General features: G+C 43.5%; 1 protein-coding gene across 5 annotated transcripts in view; it reads right to left on the reverse strand.

Moving 5' to 3' along the window:
* Positions 1-22418, reverse strand: part of SLC4A9 (solute carrier family 4 member 9) — a 1170242-nt gene that overhangs the window by 297063 nt on the left and 850761 nt on the right. For all 5 annotated transcript variants that reach the window (XM_069652671.1, XM_069652669.1, XM_069652668.1 and 2 more), the window contains one exon: positions 14708-14841. In XM_069652671.1, coding sequence (XP_069508772.1) covers positions 14708-14841 — 134 coding nt within the window. The remainder of the gene's footprint in view (positions 1-14707; positions 14842-22418) is intronic.

Raw genomic sequence — 22418 nt, forward strand, 5'->3', positions numbered from 1 at the left:
CAAAAATGAGTACAAAAAGAGAAGTCCAGGAAAAAGGTAAAAGACACCTGGATGAAGAAGAAACGGGATTGCAATGTTCAATGGATGAGATAAAGCATAAGAAAATCAGAATAACTGTAGTGAACTCCGAAGGTCCAAAAGGATCACGGAATGTGGGAATGTTGACCCACGAAGAAGAGTCCCAATCTTGGGGATGGTTAGCAAAATCCTTAAATGGATCAATGAAGAGTTAATGTCAGGACCAAAGGTCAAAGTTGGTGATAACCTCCTGGAACACGAGGGGTTTCTCCCACCTACTGAATTCTACAGCCGAATCTTTGGGAAAATCTGATCTCATTTGTATGCAAGAAACATGGCTAACATGCATTCCATGTGTTGAGGGATTTGAAGTAGCTTTTAATCCAGCTATCAGAAAGAAAAAAGGCCGCCCAACGTCGGGTCAACTAACCCTCATCAAAAGGAAATGTGGTTTGAGAATTAAGTCAGCTCTGCACCTATCACCCTACCTCCAAAAGATCTTCATTGAACCAGTAATCCAATCATTTCCGAACAACCAAACCATCTACCTCCTAAATGTGTACTGGAACACAACACTGAAATCACACCTAAAATTCGAAGATGACCTCTTAGATGTAATTGATAACATACTAACGGAAGATCCAAAAGCGCTGTTGATAATGTGCAGAGACTTTAACATGAAACTGATTGAAATCACGCAATCCAAGGTGCCAGTGAACCACAGAGAGAGATTAAAATGTGATCGCTGGCTGGAAGAAATGTCCATGAGAAATCTAGTAATGTTGAATGGAGTAACGAGAGGTGACACGCCAGCTAAACCAACATGGGAACGAGGCTGTCAAAAATCGATATTAGATTACATCTTTGTTTCAGACAGCCTATTGCATGAAATAGACTCATTTCAAGTGCTCATGACCAATCAAAGTGACCACAACATTGTGTCAGCCGAATGGAATAAGACCCTTTCGGCTGAGCGTAGTCTCTGGAGACAAGAAATCTCTGTGGCTCCAGGCCGGAATAGATTGCGTATGAAAAAGAGCGACATTGTGACAGTAACAGAACTGCTGCAACAAACCCAAGAACAGAGTCCGCCTATGTCAACAGAATACCAGCACTTTCTTGAGATCTACAAAATCAAAAAGAGGTCCCCTCTGACTAGGCCCGAGTTTCAAAAGCATCAATATGACTCGGAGGTGGCAAGGAGAAAGAGAGAACTAAGGAAATCAATAAGGAGAATTCTCACCTTAAAGTCTGCAGATGTGGAAATTCAACTAAAAACAGTGAAAAACCAATACAAGAACTGGTGCAAACAACACATAGCAATAATGGAACAAAGGGATGCAGAGTCAATGCTGAAGGCCTTAAATCAAAAGAACTCTAGAGGATTTTGGGCCATTATAAATGACACACAGAACTCCGATAAGGCACTATTGTCAAGCATGGTTCAAGAAAAGGAGTGGGAAAGGCACTACACAAACCTGTTCAAAAAAAGGAAAACCACTAGTCCAACAAAGGTGGGACCAAGACAGCCGTGGGAAATGAAAATAGAGACGACATCCGAGCAACTATTCAAAAAAGTAATGCCTCCCATGCTGCAGGGCCGGACGGCCTTTCTAATGCTGATCTGAAAGAAAATATTGAGGAATGGTCAGATTTCTGTTACATCCTGTTTAGCTCGATAATAAGAGAAGGAAGAATACCTGCGACATGAAAATCTGGGATCATTGTACCAATCTTTAAGAAGGGCATTCGATCTGATCCTGCGAACTATCGTCCAATAGCACTACTCGATGTAGTAGGGAAAGTGTTTGCATTGTTGCTACTGGCCAAACTGACTGCGTGGATTCGCCAACAAAAACTCTATGACGAACGCCAGTCGGGGTTCGTCAAAGGAGTAGGGTGTAGTGTAAACTTGCTCATACTGAATCTGCTAAAAATTGACGCCATTAGAGCAGGCCAAAAAATATACTTGGCATTTATCGATATGGCGAACGCTTTCGATGGAGTCGATAGAGAAACCTTGTGGAAAAAACTCACGGAAAGAGGGAGCAACGTGAGTTTCATCCAAGCCATTAAAGATCTATCCTCTGGAACCTACATACAAGGGCGGATAGATTGTGAAGGAAACCAAACAAATCCTATACCGACGGAGAGAGGAGTGAAACAAGGATGCCCATTAGGAGCTACTCTATTTAACTTCTATATATCAGAAGTACCAATGGCATTGGCATCCGTGGTGTCATTTCCACCATCTATAAATGGAGTTCAGATAAATCACATCTTGTATGCAGATGACATGGTAATCTTAGACCGTACGCCCATTGGTTTCCAAAGGAAATTGACAGCTTTAAGAACCTTCATTGAAGATCTGGGTCTAGAGATCAATGTGGTGAAATCGGAAATTTTAGTACTGGAAAACCAAAGAGGAAAGAAGCCAATAATCTAAAATCAACTTGGTCCATAGGGTCAAAAAAGATAAACAAGGTTCCACACACAAGATATTTAGGAACAACCATCAATTCTAGTATAAATGACGATCCAATGACAAAAAAACTCCTAAATAGTTGCAAATTATTAACAGCACAAGGCACCATTATACAGAAAAGATAGGGGAAATTTTCTTGTGAACCTGTAAGAAAATTTTACCAAAGCACAGTAACTCCAATTCTCACATATGGTGCAGAGAATATGTTTGGGTGTGACCACAAAATATGGGCACGATGTGAAGGTTTATTATGGAAGAGGATTTTGCAGATCCCACAAAGTATACCAACAGCATGTGTTTTGTATGAAGTGGGGATCTCCACTCTCAATGCAAGAATCACCTGGAATAAATTAGCTTTGTTCAGGAAGACGTTTGAAGAAGAAAACTTGCCCTCCGTTAAATTCTTGGCAGAAAAAATGGTCAAAAGGCAATCAGCGCTGAGTGACTGGAAGAGGCAGTGCAAAGAGATCCTAGTACAATTGGGTTCAGATGAACAAACTTTATGGCGCAATCCAGACTTGGTGAAAAGAAAACTATTAGATTTGGATTGGATAGAAATCAATGAGAAAAGATCAACTCAAAAATGCATGCAAAACACTCCGCCAGAAGCCAAAAGACGTAACACACTACCGAATTATCTAATCCTATCACCTTGTAAACGGTTAAGAAGACTGTACTTAAAATTTCGCCTGAACATGTACGAAACAAAAGAAATCTTAAAACATCGAAGGATGATCTCAGCAATAAATTCCAAATGCAGGATGTGTGCGAAAGAAGAAGAAAATTTAAAACATCTGGTGTTGTTTTGCACCAAACTAAAAGATCAACGTAAAAAATGTCTAGGGAAGGAGAAGATTTGATTCCAGACGTATAATCCTGAGGAATGGTGGAAACATCTCCATATTGGGGAAAACAAATCCCTGTTGATTGCAGTGATGAGATTCCTTGAACAAATACAAATTCGACTAGACGGGACATCAGCATACTCTGAAGATGAGGTTTGCCTGTCAGATGGAACTGAGGGCTAAGGATGCTAAAAAAGTCACCAAATATATCTATCAAGTATATACATAGAACAGAAATGTGTGATGTTTAAATAATGTTTAAAACAAAAACGAATTAGACAAAACTTACTAATTGTTTTAAGATGTAGAAAGAAAGTGATGAGTTTTTGTGAAAGTTTTTTCTTGTTTTTTTTAAATTTTCAAAAAGTTTGTAAAAACGTAATGAAATAAAAAAATTTAAAAAAATAAAAAATACTTTTGACATATCTAGGATTCACACCAATTTCCAGTATGATGCCAGTATGGCTGCTTGTTATAATGAGTGTCTTCCCTCCCGTGTCTTCCCTGCAGTGGTGATGTCAGTGGAATGCAGTGAGGTCACTGTGCTTGAAGTGTTGTCATCTGAATGTGTGTTCCATGGGGGGCAGTTGGAGATAGAGAGCTGGCTGGCAAGGATGTACTGGTGTTTCCTGCTGTGTACTTAACTAATAAACCCATATAACTTACCTGCTGGCTCAGGTGTGTTGATGACAATACGACTTTGTTACACTGGCGACGAGGATGGGATCCTGTCGAGGAGGGGACAGCAGCTGATCAGCTGATCAGGACACCACCCTCCAAGTGTCCACATCCTGGGAAGGAGCCAGCTATGCAGCTCTTGAGGTCCGGACCAGAGCCTGCAGTTTAACAAGCCGCATGGGAGTTGCTAGGTCTGGAAAAGACCCGGGGCTAAGCTGATGTCGGAACTGTTGGGACTGGGGGCTAGCTAGTCTTTTGGCTGTAGCTCCTGAGATTCTATCCGGGGCTACAACCAAAAGATCAGGGGCTATAGCCCCCTTAGCCCCACCCTAGCAACGCCCCTGACAAGCCGGGTGGTGTTGAACAAGTCCAAGTGGCTTCTGAGAGAGGGAGAGCGGGAGCCTGGACTGCCTGAGTGCTCAAAGGTGTTCCTTCCAGTCTGTAGTGGGGGCTCGCTAGCACGATTGCCCTCGGGACCAGAGCCGGCATTTGAAGCATCTAAAGTGGCGCACTCAGTGCCATTAGGAGATTGGCATTCAGAAACCTCTGTGGACAGTTATCCGCCGTCTGCAGCAGGGACCGTGAAGGGAAGGTCCTTGGGTCCAGAGTCGGCGGGTTGAGCGGAGATGTCAGAGGTGAGAGAGTTGCCGTGGTCGTGGCCAAGAGCGTGAGCTGGGTGGAGCGTTGTCGTTCCTGGAGACGTCGTGCAGGTTAATGGGATCGTGGCAGGCGTGGATGCCTGTTGCCCTGCAGTAATGCGGCCCGGCTGGAGATGTGCCTGCCACAGCGTTATCGGAGAAATTATGACGTTGTCGGGTCATCATGGAGCGTTCCAACATGTCGAGTTGGAACGCAGAACACTTTCGATGAGTATCTTCTGCGGCATCCGTAGCAGGGTGATGACGTGTACTGATCTTTGTGACATGTCCCAGCAGATGGCACCAGAACACGGAAGTGACTCGATGGACGCTGCGTATTGGATGCAGGTTATGGTGCGCTCCCGATGTAGGACGAGCAACAGGGCGCGTGAGGAACAAGGAGGTGTGGGTCTTCTTGGCTTTCTATTTGCGCTAATCTACATGGCTGGGGAGCAGGCCTGGACCTGGAGGTCATTGGTTTCCCTGGAAATGTCTTGTGGGGAATCTATTCGCATCGCGAAGGAATGGAAAAGAAGATTGCAGCGTAAGCGCGTGTCTCCGGAGGTATCGGAAGTTACAGGTGTTCTTGGGTTGGCAGACGTGAGTTTTCGCCGGTGTGACTATGGGTGCAAGGTTGGATTGGAGTCTGCTTGGAGTGGACTTATGTTTCTGCATCCGGTTTCAACCAAATGTGCTAACTCAAGAGGACAAGATGCGTTTTTGCAGAACTGATTAAGTCCCTGTAAGGCCGTGTGAGTGGTGTCTCATTGTGTGTTGTGGCCTATGTGTGTTTTGCTCCAGAGTGTTCAACGTTAAGGGCCTGTTTGAGTATGTGTGTTGTGTTGTGGCCCTACTCACTAAGTGTTTTGGAAATTAAACATGAATTGCATTTGAGGTCATTGATTATGTTGTGCAACAAGAAAAGTAATTGCAGTTGGTTTTCACTGTGGATACTTGGACTTGTGGGTTGCGGGTTCAAATTTTAGTGTGTTAACATTTTTCTCTTACAGGTGGGGGCCGAATATATTTCCTGGACGGATTGACGGGCGTGTTGGAGGACTCGTGGGTTATGTGCATTGTTTATTATTTCTTGCATATCCATTTTGCCTATTTTCCACAGAATAATTGTAGTTTTGTCACACTGTGTATTTTGCCTTGCAATTGTGCTGGGATTTGTACATTTGTCTCTGTTTGCCACATGAATGCAGTGATGGTAGAGTGGAAAGTCAAGTGCTATGGGCAGAGATTTAGGGTACATAGGAAATTATTATATTGTGCCCTGTGGTTAGGCAAGGTCTTGGGGTCCTAAGGGGTGTTTCAGTCATAGTAGTAGTGCACATTTTTGTGTGGGTCTTGCACGTGTTGTGTGCATGGGCTAGTAGGTGCTAGGGGTCCCGCTTTGGGGTGGCTAGTGCCATTTTGTTTTGGAGCTTTTGGTGGGTGTGACCACTGTGGCAGCCAGTTGGTGCTGGGTCCCACATTATGAGGTGGTGTACTTATTTGGCAGGGACTAGTGGTCCAGTGGTTTTAAGGTGTTCTGTGTGGCAGGGACTAGGGGTCCCGGGGTGTGTAGAGGTGTACTGTATTTGGCAGGGACTAGGGGTCCCGGGTGTAGAGGTGTTCTGTGTGGCAGGGACTAGGGGTCCTGGGTGTAGAGGTGTTCTGTGTGGCAGGGACTGGGGGTCCCGGGGTATTAGAGGTGTAGTGAGTGGTGTTCTGTTTTTGGCAGGGACTAAGGTCCTGTGGTGCATTTTGGTGTGGTGTCTAGGTTGGATTTAGGGGTCTTTTGGATCCTTTTGGTGAGTTTGTGCATGGTTCCACTGGGACTACAGATGCATAGTATTTACAGGTTGGTTGAGGTAGTGGTAAAGTGTTCTCTATGTTTTTAGAGTGTTGGAACTGATGTTGTTAGTTGTGCTTGTTGTTGCTCATTAGGGTTGGGTTAGTGCCCATTGGTTGGTCTTTTGAGTTGGGTTAGTGCCCGGGGGTGGCAGCCCTGGTGCCCTGGGGTGCAGACCAGGGAGGAAGGTTGTAGGTGCACTGAGGGGTCGTGGTTGTTAGTGGTAGATCCGTTTTTGGGGGCGCTGGGTTGTGGCAGGCCCTAGGATTCAACGGGCAGCTTGAAGCAGGTGGAGTTCCTGTTTATTGTTTTGTTCCTCTAGTTGTTATTCCAGTTCAGTAGAAGGGAGGTGCAGCCCTTATTCCATGTCAGTGGGTTCCTCTGTTGTTAGTGATTTGGTGGATAAGGGGTAGTTAAAGTGTTGTAGGTTGGATCTGTGTTCCTTTTGAGTAGGTGTCATTGTGCAAGGTTATATTTCGACATGTTTTATGCTTTGGGTTTTATTAGTGGGGAGATAGTTTGAATGGTGTCAGTGGGCTTCTGCACCTTTATGGTAGTCTAGAGTGTTTGTGCTCTGTTGTTGGCCTTGGTGTGGAATGGGCTTCATGTGGACCGTTTCCTGGGGTTGGGTTTCGTGTTCATATGAGCTTGGGTGTTGCTGGGCAGGTACGTGGTGGTCACGCGTATTTGTATCGGTATTGTGTAGGATGGTACTTTGTGTATAGGGATGACTAGTACTCTACCAATGTTGATGTGTCAATGTTGGTGTGTTCCTATTATTAAATTAAGGGAGGGAGAAGTGTTATAATGAGTGTCTTCCCTCCCGTGTCTTCCCTGCAGTGGTGAAGTCACTGTGCTTGGAGTGTTGTCATCTGAATGTGTGTTCCATGGGGGGCAGTTGGAGATAGAGAGCTGGCTGGCAAGGATGTGCCGGTGTTTCCTGCTGTGTACTTAACTAATAAACCCATATAACTTACCTGCTGGCTCAGGTGTGTTGATGACAATACGACTTTGTTACACTGCTCTAACACAACCTGTAGACACACATGAGGTAACTGGGGCTTATAATATTTTTTTCTCTCATTATTACGATTTGCTTTAACCAACACCTTTTTGATGTTTGAAGACTCATTCTACCTTCAAGGGGCATGTACAAGCATGAGTGTTATTTCTGCTGCAAGGTTTGCTAACTTTTTCATGAAGCTGGAGAACACATTTGGCGTCAAAGAGGAGGGGTTGTTCGGTGGCGTTATATATTGATGATATTTCTGCTATTTGTCGGGTCGACTCCATCACCTTAGAAGAGGTTGCTTATGTTCTAAATCAGATTACCCCACGTATGCAATTTACTATGAATGTGGGTTATCTTTATGTTAACATTTTGGACACAGGTGTGGTGTTGCGAGCCGGATGGTTAAATATCAGAGTTTTTCATAGCTCATCATACAGTCATACCTTGTAAACGGCTGATTACCACTTATAAAAACTCAACAAACAAAACCTTCCTGATAGGCAAGCATTGGGGCATAAAAGGATTTTTACTTCTGAAAATGATTTTTAGAAGGAGGTTCAAGAGGTTGAGTGTACTATAAACAGTATGCAGAAACATTGCAGGGATTAACCTAGACCATCTTTGCTGTTCCCAATCACCTTTGGCCAAGTAAAATATCAAGTGGGGAATAAAAAAAGGTCTTAAGACATATCAAATCAATTAATAACGCAAACTTGTATTACAAATTTAAAATAACAAAAACAGTTTGAATTTCTTTTTCAATTTGGGGGGTCCCCCCAAACTCCCTGTTTCCTCAGCTTTATTAGCCCACCGAGCACCCTCACCACCGTTCTAATCCCTTACCCCACCCCATATATACTTTAAACAAAAAATGTGATCTTTTGCCGTTATTTTTTATTCGTTATACAAGTAATGCGTTGTTGTCAATTTGTTAAGATCACTGTATAGTGTCTTGTTCCTCCGCACAGCATGCAGTGAATAAAATAAATGCATAGCAAACATTCCCTTTGCTGTGATCATTTTATTTTCCCCTAACCTAAGGAATTTCCCAACATGCACCTACCATTAAGAAGCAGCTATCATGCAACAACCACACCAGCTGCACACATATCCGGTGCGCTCACACACCATACGTCACTCTCTCTCCACTGACTTGAACTGCGGTTACCGCATTCAACCTACCAGCGCTTTGAGGTCATACCAATGATATATAAAGCGCTATATAAATGGCAAGTAACAGAACATAACGTAACATTTTCTAACATTGGAAAGTGAAACTTGTGCAACTGTATGATGTGTCTCAAAGAAATGTAACCCCACTGATGATTTCATATTGTGGAAACAGATGTTAGATGTGTGTCTGAATCCTTCCCTGTACTGGTTGACTAATTTCCCCAATGTCAACTTTACCACATGCACGTTGTATACAGAAGACAGTAAATCATGTTAAACATGTAATGTCATGTTTCAAAACAACAGCTTTGCCAGTACTAGGATGCATCAAGTGTGTGCCCTTAATAACATGTTTTAGACATGGAAATGTGCCTATCTTTCCAGTTTGTAGGAAGGTTTGTGTATCAGTTCTGATGCTCATACTGGCCTTAGAATTAATCAGAGAGTTGGTTTCACACAACTGTACAGGTGTCCTTAGTGGTCAACATGTAGGAAGACTTGTGTATCAGTTCTGATGCTCATCCTTCATGGTCAGCATCACTTTACTAGCCAGACATTAGGTAAATCCAATAGTCAAGGCTGCAAGGATACCCTGTGCACCGAATGCAAAGTCACATTACTCATCCCAGGGTCAGAGTTATAGTTTTCATATCATAATTTAAGTTTTGGGGTTCATGCTAGCCACAGTAGTTTTGAATGTCCTTTATTGAATCTAAGCCATGCACTGAGTAGCCAAGAACCAGTGGTAGAGGCAACTTTTGGTACTAGGGTTTGCAGATGGCTCCTGAGGTGCACCAATATTATATATGATTCATGGTTAGCCACGGCTGGTGAATATATTCTTTGGAGGGGGTACATATTTTACCAAATAAGTGCACGAGGCCAAGTGTAGCAAGGGATCCTGAACTAATGAAGGGGCTGTCAAGATGAAAGGTGTTTCTCCCTCAAAGAGAATGCATACAATAATCTGTTTAAATTGTGTATTTTACAGCACAATGTTTGAGGAAAAATGGTGTAAAACACACAAAACTCCAGTGCATACCATGATTGAGGGTCAGTTGTGGAAAGTGAATATTTTCAGTGGAAAGATCTACATAGTTCACCAAATCAATATAATCTACCAAGCATAATAAGGGAATGCAAAATAATGTAGGGAGATCCAGAGGGGTGGGGAAGGGCAGGGGGGAGTGATTGGTTCTCCCTCAAAATTCTTTTTCAAATAATGTGTTCAAATGGTACATTTTAACCCACAACATTTGAGAAATATGGGATAAAAAGCCATTCCAGCTGAAATTGGTAGTATAAGGTAACACATGAAAATAAACAGTAAGTGCTACGTCATCAACAGTACATAGGAGCATTTTCATGATGTTGTGCCCACCATCTAGCTATGACAGCAGTGGTAACTGTAAATCACTTGCCAGAGGCTGCAGCCACAATGTATACCAGCAATATTTAGTCACTGAAAGTCACTTGCATGATGCTGTGGCCATAATCTTTCTATGCCAATAATGGTCATTTCAAATCAATTGCACGAAGCTGCAAACACAAACTCTATCAGTAATGGTCACTGTAAATCACTTGCATGAGGTTGCAGCCACAATCTATGCAAGCAATGGATGGCCACTGTAAGTTACTTGCATGAGGCTGCAGACACTATATTTCTATGCCAGTAATGTATTGCCACTGTAAGCCACTTCCATGGTGCTATGAACAGAATCTATGTTTGATAGTAATGGTGGTGTGAGAAACCTGAAGGAGTCTCACTTAATAGTCCCTGGTGATCTGTCATCCAGGTGGCCAGGACACAGTCATCGCTATTGGATTCAGTTCCTAGGGGTGGACCTGGGCGGGAGGATCACCATATGATACTCAAACACTATACCCCCCACCCACCCCTTTTCCGACACAACCACTTTCACACACCACGAAAGATGATGGACAAACAACAAGAACCGTTTACCTGACATGTCCCGTCAGGCAAAGTCAGGCAATTGACCAGAATCACACACACCTGACAGCCCTTTCTTTTCCCCACAGGGATAGAAGGTGGAGCATGAGAGCACAATACGAGCAAGGCAGACTGCACGACGAGTGAGCTAACTCAGCAAGGCAGTTCAAGAGGAAGAGAAAGACGCCGCAAACCAAGAGGGTGACAAGTTGAGAAGCAACCTTGCCCTTTCCGACCAAGGGCCGTGAAACCTCTACAGAAGGAATTGTAAGACCACAAACAATAACCAGCATGTGTTGCAGGACATATCAACGGTAAACAGGGCCCTCTTCCGCTGACAACCAAGCCAGGCAGAGACGCTTGCTCCCATGGTACCGGCCTTCACTCCAGAGAGAAGAAAAGCCAAGCGGTTCAGCAAAGCCAGTGAGTCGTGGACAGAGCTGATAGGAAACTTAACTGCGTTAAGGTAACAAGTTGCTAATTAAAGAAAGTACGAATAACTATTGATACGCAAGGGGAAAGCCAGCTAAACAGGAGTCCCGCACCACGTGGGTAATCACACGAGAAACTCTGGGAAATTACCCTATTGTTGAAACTACCGTTACCAGAAGACCTTGGTAGAAAGGCGAGAAGGTGGTCAAAGTGGTCATACAGGGGTCTAGTAAAGTCCTCTGTACAGTCGAAAGCCTTTGACCGACAGATGACTGTGAAGCTAAGAGAAGCGAATCCAGCATCGCAAGAACTGTTCAAGTAATTATAAATTGGAAACATTGGCAAGAGTGAACCCGACCGAGGTATGCCGATAAAGAAGGGGCGAAGCCAAAAGTCCTGATTAACGGGGTGTTGACAAGAGTGAACCCGGCAGAGGGGTGTCCACAGTGAACTGTGTAAAAAGACATTAAGATTCATGAATGTCACTGGTGAAATTGTGTTAAAAGCCGTAGTGAACCCGGTGGAGGGAGGCTAACAGTCGAGAAGGGTCTGAGCCCAGAAGAGGGGATCCATGGGTGAACAGCCATCACCCAACGACTCGTAAATGCAACAGAAAAAGTATTTGAATACATGCCAGAGTGAACCCGATGGAGGGAGGCTGATATACAAGAGGGGTCTGAGCCCGGAAGAGGGGGACCCAGGGGTGAAGAGGTGTCACCCAAGTATAATCAGAGAAGAATTTTGGAACTTTTGTTGAACTTTTGTTTGTTAAATTTGAACCGGTCAGGCCTTCGGAAGAGAGAACCCCTACTTCCGAAGGTCCTGACATCATTCAGAACATTTTATGGATCTGAGCCTAGAAGAGGGGAATCCAGGGGTGAAAGGACATCACTCAACATACATTTGGAAAGGTACTTTTTGTTTGTTATTTTGACCACATCAGGTCTGTGAAAGCAAGAGACTTTTTGTAGAAAAGAGTCTTAACCATCGAAGGCCCTCATAAACTGAGAGCGGAAATGTTAGCTTGTGCTGGGGAAGCTCAAACGTGTGCTGTGCTCAGGAGTCCCACCTTGTCCCGTGCTCAAAACTTGGGGAAGGGAGACCCCGATTACCGCATCCTGACTTATTATTTGTAAAAACGTCTTTCTTTCCTGTGAATCCCAACCCACACTCTCTGTTTGTATTTAGCGTAAGGATTGGCAATAGGGTTTCTTAATATAGGCCCTTTTATTTGACAAGACACCACCAGTACTGCCTTTTTATTATTTGAGGATTGCAGCTTGCTCCCATCTTAGATTTAGGTTTATATTAGGTGTTTTTCCAACCCGAATTTACAGTTTAATAAACACCCTTGAACTGTGATCACTTGTGTCTGTCTTTACTGTTACCACCATGATGTCCATACATTTGGCACTGTAAATCCGTTGTATGAAGCTGTAGCCACGAACTATGTATGTTAGCATGGGCACAGTAAACCACTTTCATGTAGCTGAGTCCACAAATTGGATATAATAAGCATTGCTACTTTACTTGGAGACTGGGGGTGACACCAGGGAGAGACCTGGTGTCAAGTACCTGGTCATGTCATTCATGGATTCCAGTTCTGGATTGACGTTCCGGACGACTGGGACCTGGTAAACTGCTCTGCGGATGATGCAGACTTCTTGAGCGGCAAGGGCAGAGCAGGAAGCAGCTGCCGAGCACCACCCCCACAAGGAACACGGAATGGCCCCTGGGTACTGGCTCCCTACACCACGAAGTGGTTCCCCGGATTAATGTGACCAACCAAGGTGAAGAACAGGCACGAGAAGGCAGGCGACAGTCAAGACAACTGGCAAGGTAGCAACAAAGCAGCAGGCAAGGCACGGCCAGGAGGCAGGCAAGGCAAGGTTAAGGTAAGAGAAAGAACGGGCCACGAGAAAGTCAAGGACCGGAAGGAGGGAGAACTCCAGCAGGGCCAAGGGAGCAGAATGAAAGGAGGTGAGAAGAACACAGAATGAGTAGAGCCGCTAGTATATGGCACATGGAGTGCGTTACAATGCATCCGTGGCAGTGTCTGCAGGGTTTATAAACCCCTGTGCTGGTGCACCAGGGCCGGTGGCTTCTGGCATTGTTGCTGCAGCAATGCAAGATACCAACCACACTGCCAATGAGCAGGAGTGAGATACTGGCCCCCTCTGCTTGTGCAGGACGTCAAAATGGCAGCACCCATGGCACAATGAGGGCCCGCGATCCTGCGGCTGCGTGTATCCCAGGCCCGGTTTTGGCTGCCGTCACCACACCTGCCTGTTTCCTGGTACTGCAGGCCCCAGTGCAGGTACACCCACTAGATAAGTAGCCACAGGCTGCGGCGGTGACAGGGTGGCATGACACCTGGAGGACTTTGAGAACATTAGTTGGAGAAACATGAATTAAGCTTGACAGCAAGGACTTTCCTATTCTGATGGTTATCTACTTTGGAACATACTTTTGGGCAACAATATATTTGCATCTATGTCTGGACCGAAGTGATGAGCATGAGGCCGAGGAAGAACCCGGACTTGGGAAACTAAGCCAAAGACTTTCTTTTGGTTTTGACATATTATTTTTGTATTCAGAAGTGCCCAAGTCACTGTCAGTACACCGCCCAACCCGTCCTGTTGGAGAAGAAGAGAAAGACCTACCAGGACATTGGCGAGACAAAGGTTTGGGGAAAATCCATGTTGTGTTTTTATCTGTTCAAGTAGCTGTAAGGGTAATGCTCCTAAAGTTGGCACAAAGTAAAAAGTATTAAGACTACATCTGTGTCCATCCCATGTTGATCCATGTGTATTTTGTGACAGTGGTCTACTGCTTCAGCTGCATACAAATGTAAAATTCCGGCTTCACCACTCCAGTAAAGGATCCTGGACAAATCATTATTTCTCACTTTGCCTTATCTGCGGATATTCCAATGCAAACAAAATATGCCCTGTTTTTGCACTAACTAGATGATGGTCTGACAGCTAAACAAAACAATTGTGTATTGCTTTTATTCAAATATCAATGAAAAGGGAATATTTGGGTTTGCTCAGATGAAACTAAATGAAAGGTACTGATACTAGGTTGCAATCAATGCAGTTTTTCTTTTCAAATTCGTCTATACTTAGAAATGTTTATTTGAAAAGGCTACTTACTTTCAACATTGAAATCTATACACACTGGGAATGCCAACGTCACGGTTTAACATACAATTAGACACTAAAGTATACATGAGACCAGGTGAAGAGGTCATAAACCCAGAGACTCCTGGCCGATCCCAGAAGAAAGGCAGGTATGGGGCCAGACCAAGCTGAGCAAGGGCCCAGGCTCAGTCCAATCACTTGTTTTCCTTTTTTTATATATAAAGGTGGGGGTTCCCCCTTGCCCCAACCCTTCTCCTCGCATACTCTTTTTTGCTCCTTCTCCTCCTCTGTCACAGATTTCCACCTTTTTTCTGCCTTTTTGATGCCCTTTCCCTGATCCCATTCCATCCTATAGTCGACTTCCAATTTGTCAGAAAAACTGTTGTCAGCTTGAAGCCATAATTTGTCTTTTTCTTCAGAATGACTGAACACGGTATAACGACCCCACATGCAATGTTCACCATGGTGTATTATACTGTAAAGATAACTTACATGCTAACGTTAAACAGAATCCTTTCAAAGACCAGAACAGGCCCAGTACTGCTCAGAATGGTGAGCGGCTGCCCAGAAAATAAGCTGAAGACTCCTCCGGCAATAGCTGTGCCCAAGAAACTCTCCAAAACACCCTGAAACACAGAGAAAACATCAAAACAATGTATGAGTGATCAGATGTAATCATGTTAGCAATCGACTGAATAAAAAAGTATCCCATGGAAGGGCAGTTTGAACCATGACCGATCTCCTAACATTGTCTGCTAAGAAGCGTTTATGAACCTAAAGTTGGGATAGCTCAGCGCAAGTGCTTGCCTTGGAAACAAAACGACACGATTCGATCCCCGGGTCTGTGCTTAGAAACCTCCTGGTATGAAGACATTATAAATATCAAACGTAACACAGCTAGTGAGGTGTTTCTTTAAAGATTTTTATGAACTGGCAAATGGACTTAGAGAATAAAGGAAAACTGCTTAACAGTCCTCTTGTATGTGGAACGCACGTGTTTTCTGTCCTTATGATGCAGGACGTGCAGACTAACAGGGCATGAGGCAAAACACATTTGGATCCTGCCATGCATTGTGCGTCACGTGATCTGAAGCTATCTGGGATAGACTGAACGAATGCACAGGTTTTAGCTGGTAACTGCAATCGATGGAAACATGCAATGTGTGGATAAGGGTGTCATTCCATACGTAGGTCCTTTGCTCCAAGTGGGAGTGCACGGGCAATGCATGCTGGGAAGAAAGAGCCCCCACCCGCGCTTGCAGTGCATCACTGTTGAAAGGCTCAGCTGTGGAAAGGAATGACATTCTCTGGGAATGGTTTTCTTGTTTTCCGCGCTCATTTCTTCTTTATTAGGCTGACATTTCTTCAATGCTTTCATATTTTTCTCCTCTAACAAATTGCAGACTTCTGTGTGTGAGTGTGCAAAATAAAGTGATTTTTTGCTGCATGTAGGACATGTTGTAGAAGCAAAGCCACCGCGTATAGAAAGTTATTTGAAGCAAAATAATGTACACGTGAAGAGAAATATTGCTTTTTCTTATAAATCCCATTGCCACTAGATTCACGATCCTAATTAACTGGCACTTGGCCCGCATTCCCTTCATGAACTTTAGAAAGCCCACTGAAAGGAAAGGCTGGTCCTACTTGTTAGAAACTGCAGAGAAAAACACCAAGTGGCAGCTAGTATTTCCTAAAATCTCTCTGTGACTATGCAGAGATAAAAAGCAGAGGTCCCAAGGCATGTGATTGATTGAATTTATTTTATTTTTTATTGTGTGATTTGCTTTGTACAAACCTTAAACACATTTATAAATCTAATGAAGTAAAACAAAATGAACAGGGTCACAGACCCCAATACACCCACTCCTGTGATCGATTAACAAATTCCACAATAGTTGCTGGTTATTCCACAGTTTTACCATACATCACAACGTGACATAGGACGCTTAATATTTATACAAACAAAATCAGCAAGTGGTACAGTTGGGGCTCATACAGAGTAAATATCTCGGATCCTTAGTAAAAAAACAAGTACATACCCTGAGAACCTTAAACCATCACATGAATAATACATAATAAACGAACAGTACAAGGTGCTTAAATGCACAAATATAAAACAGTGTGTAAATTGGGGACCGAGACTCAAAGTCATATAGTCAACATAACAACATGATCTCTATAACCGCCTGGTTAGAAACCTTACCCACAAACACTCTCTCACTCATACAACATTCTCACAGCATTCTCTCTTACATCATAAGCTCCATGCATCCATCCAAGCTCAATACAACCCATCTCCCTTTCTTTCTCAGCTCTCACCACATGCCAACCAAGCACTACACAACAATCCTGAAGAGGATTTAAATGCTATTTTCATGATTTGTGAAAGTGCCTAGAGTGGATGTCAAAGGGCATGTACAATAATTAAAAAGCGAACTGGAGACAATGCCCCTTTTAGGACGTCACAATTGTATATGAATATTTGGAAATGAAATTTCCCAATTTTACTGGTATCGATCTTTTTTAATGAAAGACTAAATACATTTTAAAGCCAGACCTTGTAGGCCCATCGCTTGGTGGAGACTGTTTATGAGTATATCACGACTCTCTGGGACTCATTTTCATAGTCCCGCATAATTCGGTGGTGGGGACGCGCTACACATACACATGTTATAACGAATCGCGGGATTCTGTCACTTCTCCCCATGGGCGGGAGCCTTTCCCTGTGAGGGTAGGGAGCTGAGTCCGCTCCACAATATCCTCTCTAGGTGTAGAGGCAAGCACAACCTCTCCGGGAGGTCTAGGGACAAGAACTCTCATTCTTATGAGGAACTCCCTAAGCAACATATCACTAACCAACCTTCAAAAACATCCAGTGAAGAAAGATATGAAGAACAAACGAGAATCTGCGATTGTCATCCAAATACTCTAATTGTGCCTATGAAGGAAAACCTACGTTGTACTGAGACAAAGAAAACCACTGGATGAATACAGAGCATGGATCAAACAGAGAGGAAAGACTTTGAGATCGGGCTGGGAAGTCCCACAGCAGCGTAATAAAATAAAAAAGGCAGAGAAACTTTCAAAGAGAGAATTCTCAAGTTTTTAGTTGGTTCACCGAGGTACCTTGAAGGAAACTTGAACACGCGACGTCCGATGCTAAAGAGGAGCTCAATTGCAGCTTCTGATGTGCAGCGTTAGAAAGAAGAGGAGACTCCAGAAACAGAGCTGGATGCAATGCCTCCTGATCCTGAGCAAGTGATAATTGGTGGCGTGACCGCAGACAAGTCGTGGTGGGACAGTGGGTGTGTGAACAACGCTGATACCACTTTCATTGGGGTATCACAAAGCAAACCGCCTGAAGGAAGATTGGAGAAACCATATGTGAGACCAAAGACAAACCGAGAAGCCAACCTGCCAAACAAAAGAGAGGGTCCCAGCCCGTTATGAATCCTGGTGATGTTATCCCAGAACAATTCAGGAAATGGGAAAGCGGGAAACCCGGTAATGGGGCCGTATGTAATTACTGGATTGCTCATATTTGTCCCAGTTGAGACAAAGTAGCAAGAGTAAAAGAAGAGAGTGACAAACATTACTGGAAAGCTGTTCTTCGTCCCAGTCGAGATAAAGCGTCAAGAGTAAATGAACAAAGTGAGAATCATTGCTGGAACACACAAACTCGCCCCAGTCAACATAAAGAGTGGACATTGAATAAGAAGGAAGTCTTAAACTTGAATGAAGTGAAAGGAATAAACTTGCACCATGAAAGAAAAGGGGCAAACACAACTAGATAAGACAAGAAGGAAAGAAAGAGTAATCGAGTGAAAGAGACGGTTGAGAACTTGAGGGACCCAATATCAGAATTGTGTGATTTAATAAAAGTCGTTAGCAAGAACTACATAAGGCGACTTTATTGAATTGAACTTGGTGAAGCATACTCTTGTGCTTTTGTTGTTCTAAAAGTTGTAGGGTTAGGATAGGATAGTTTGGCCAGTGAACTCACCTTGATTTGGACTCTCACTGACGACTAACAAGCACCTTAGTTGGTTTTGTTAGGCAGGGAACACCCTTAGCATAGGGAAGGTCAGAGGATTTCACCTTTCATTTAATAAATATCAGCAATGAGATGGAAAATCAGAGTCCATGTTCTTGTTCTGATCTGTCACAATGTACATGGGTCCCCGCCACCAAATTTTCCTCATTTGCACGGCACAGTGCAAAAAGGGAATGTAAAAAGGTGTTCTACATGCTTGTACTTCGTCCTTTTGCACTCCGCTGTGCCAATAAAGTAAACGCTGCCTGCCATTTATGCTTAGCAGGCAGCGTTTACAATGGATTCCTATGCAGTCTGCCTGATTTTTGCTGGTGTAAAATACATGCTGGCGCAAATGCTGTAGCATTTGTATGGCAGAGGGGAAGGAAGCGGCAGAAACATAAATTATGTTCTGACCCTCCTCTCCACCATAAAAATACATAAAAATGAGCGGTGGTGTGAATGAAAGGCGTAAAAGCCTTACGCACAACTTTACAACATTCAGTTACATTTCGGAGTCATTGAAATGAGCTCCACTGTGCTGTATGCTGCTGACAAAAACAGTGGGGATTAGAGCAGATTTTAGTTTTTTGTCCAACACTTTTAGGACTGATTGCTCTATGTCTTATAGTGTGGTTTCCATGGTGCTGTTTGGTTAAGATCCTGATTTGCTGTCATGCTGAAGGATTAGTTTCTCTGGGTGGTATTGAAGTTGTAATGTAGCTAGTCTTTCTATAACTATTTTAAAGAAAGGAAGGTTGACTGGTGATTTCAGAGTTGTTTACTATCAGAATTTGCATTTGCGAAGGAGTGATTTGATGCAGGCCTACCCTTGTTTGGAATTAAGTGTTGAAGTGGTTGTTTTTTTATGAGGGACAGAGAATGGAAATGATCTTTAATCACTGAATCTGTGTAAGGGTGGGATAGAGCAGTAGATGCTTTCATTTTTCTAACCATTCTAATGTTAACCTTTTCTGATACCATAGTGAAGTATTAGAATGATGATGCGAAGGATGGGGGCAGAGTTTTGGGTTGTTACCCTGTGGTTTTGGCTATTACTGACGCTTGGATTAATGCAATTTAATTGGTAAAGAAAGTAGATGAATTCTTTAGAGATTTAATGAGTTCCAATATTCTGTTGGAGTAAATTCTGGTCATAAGATTCTTATGACGTGTTGACATTTGCCGTTTCTTCTCTCTCCAAGATGGGTAAGTCCAAATGGTTATTTTATTCTTTTTTATGATCGGTTCGGTTTTATTTTTACAGGCAAATGGAGCGACATTATCTAATGTTATTTCAAGTTCTGTTGACAGAGAATGTAGATTAGCAGGACAGTGAAAACTCAATGGGTTGATGGTATGTAGATAGTATGATGACTGCCTGTCACTGTGTTCCCAGAACTGACACTCAGACACCAAAGTATACTTCAAAGTATTGTATTGCACTCTTTAAATTAACCGAAATGTAACATTTCAGGATGATGGTAAACCTCGCCCAATGAGGTGTCAAGATAACAGCGCCAAGTGTCTGAGTCTAACTTGAATGATAGGGACAGTTTCTCTCCACAACAGGATCAAAAAAAATCAGGGATTTCCCCTCTTGCTCCAAAGAGAACCTGTCAAAGAAAGGTTTAGTGCTGTAAAGATCCAAAACAAAAGCAAATCTAAACGTGCCAAGCAAAGATAAACAAAAGATAAGTGAAAACCAAAAGGGTGACCTCCTCAGGCAGGGTGTTGCCGTTCCTTGAAATGGACCAGAAGGAAAACACTTCATCCTTCAAACCCTTTCTTGGGCTGCAGGGCCTCACAACCACAGAGACATGGCACCCAGGCACAGTGGTGTCTCCTGGGGTCACTTTTTCGATCCCCCTAAAGGGATTTTCCTGGCACTCTCTTCTTGTGGGCTGGCAAGTCCTCCCTGCCAGGTTGGTGGGGTTCTCTTCTTGTGGGATGGCAAGGGCGCCCTTCCAGTCTGGCCGCAAGGTTTGCCCTTGACTCCAAGGCTGGCTCTTTCCTCTGAAAGTATTATTTTTCCTCATACCAGCAATGCTCACTCCTCTGATGGTAACCCCCACCTTCTCTCCATTCAATACTACTCCTTTTCTCTAATCTCTACTTCTCCTAACCCCATCCACCAACAGCTATCCTCTCCCAGATGGGATATCTCCCCTTCTCTAAACTGGTCTCTTCTTCTTCCTTCAAACCCCCAGCTGACACCCCTCTGTCAATGCTCCCAACTAATTCCTTTATATGTCTCTAAAAAGCCATGTTTTCCCGCTTGCTCCTCACTGCCATATTCCATTTCAACCACAATGACATTCTTCAGGCCAATCCCCCCCTCGTCTCTGTTTCATGTTTCTCCCACCTCCCCACTAACCAGCCTCTCTTCATTTCCAGTATCCACTGACAAGTTCTCATCCCTCAGGGTCTCAAAGAAAGGGGTCTTCCAGCGCCTGCTGTTCTCTTCCTATAGACAGGGGCTGACTGGGCTGGCTGCCTTTTAAAGTGAAGTTTCTCCTCCCCTTTGGTGGTACCTTGGGCATTGGTTGCACTGGGCTGTTTGGGTGGGGCTGCTCTCTGGTTGGGCCATGTGCTGAGGGTCAGGCTGGCAGAGAGGGTATTTGCTTAAACTTATTTTATGCCCCCCTTCATTTTGGGTTTTGAAACTGGCTTGGCACTACAAGGACTCTCACTCTGCCATTGAACTCTGCCGCTACTGCCTGCTTTCATCTCTGTTCATCTGTACTCCCTGTATGTGAATTCCACATCAGAAGATTTTCTGGTAAGCCTGGGGAGCTGCTAGATATATTTGTAACCTCTTCTCCTCATAGGAGTTGCAACTTTGTTGCTAGTTGTGGCCTTTGCCTTAGTAGGGAATGAGCTGTGGTTATCCTTTTTCACTTGCACACAATGCAATGCAAGCCAGTTCCCAATTGTTCAGTTATAATATTCTCTGTTGGGCTTCTATGGCCCAGGCGGGTCTGACACCTAATGCATAATGTTTCCTTTGTTGTCAGTGCCCGGGACTCTGCATTGTTCCAATGTTATTCTCTAAAAAGGAAGGAGCTTACAAACTCTTCAGAATGTTTGGTGCTAGCTGGAGGGATCTTCAATCTCCCTCCATCCTGTGATGCCCCTTCCACCTTGCCCCTTTGACTTTGGGTGCCTCAGGGTCCCTTGAGGTTCCTGGGGTAGGACTCCTGAGCTATCCTGTGATTGTCCCCTACCCAAGTTCACAGGACTTCATAACAATGGTCTGACCAGAATTCTAGAGTATGAACAGAAGAAGTGGCTTCAATGCACGATGTGCATTTGATGGCAAGAGTGTGGCCTTCTTTACATTTATTGTGTGCAACACTTTGGGTAAAACGCAAGATGTTAATGTTATTAAGGAAGGTTTGGGAATGTTTCTTGGAGGCACATTCGAGCCCTGGATTTTGGTCTCACGTGACTACTATTTCTTGGTAGAATTTTGTAGGTCATACATTATTTCCAGCCAAGGAAGGACTACCAAGGACGTGTTTTCATACGTGATGCACTTGACCTTATAAGTAATGGGTAGTGTTTTATTTGCAAAGGTGTGCAATGCTATTTCCCTGGTTATGTGATCACCACCACACCTCTGGTATGTCTTAGATGTGTTTTTCTAAGATTTTGCAACCTTTTGGTATATGACTGTCCAACATGTTGGTATCATTTGTAAATAAAACATGTTTCAGTAATGCCTACGAAATCTATATCATTGTTCATCAACATAATATTGATGATGCTGGCATGTGTCAGCTGTTCTGACATTTTAAGTTCCAATTATAGGATTGAAGAGACATTTTGATCTAAGCCCCTCCTCCTGCCTTTAGGATATTTGTTTATGGATTGTTTGTTGTACACAGCATCCACCTGGTATACTTTTATCATTTTTACAGAGCAAACCTTGTCAATTATACTTCTTTTACAAAGCATGAGCTCCCCCATTTGGGTTTTGTAGTTATGTTTGGACTGCCTTGTTAGGCTCTTGTAGTTCTAATTTCTCTCCATGGTGATATGTTTGATGTTTTTGTGGAGATATATATGGTCAGTATATTATGTTGGAGAGTAATAAGGAAGTCAGAAAGTTGCATGTCCAACTTTGGGAATGTATATTTAAGTTTCTTACCTTGATAATGGATACAT

Source organism: Ambystoma mexicanum, chromosome 3p (assembly GCF_040938575.1).
Source record: "Ambystoma mexicanum isolate Mex_15411 chromosome 3p, UKY_AmexF1_1, whole genome shotgun sequence".
Taxonomy (NCBI): domain Eukaryota; kingdom Metazoa; phylum Chordata; class Amphibia; order Caudata; family Ambystomatidae; genus Ambystoma; species Ambystoma mexicanum.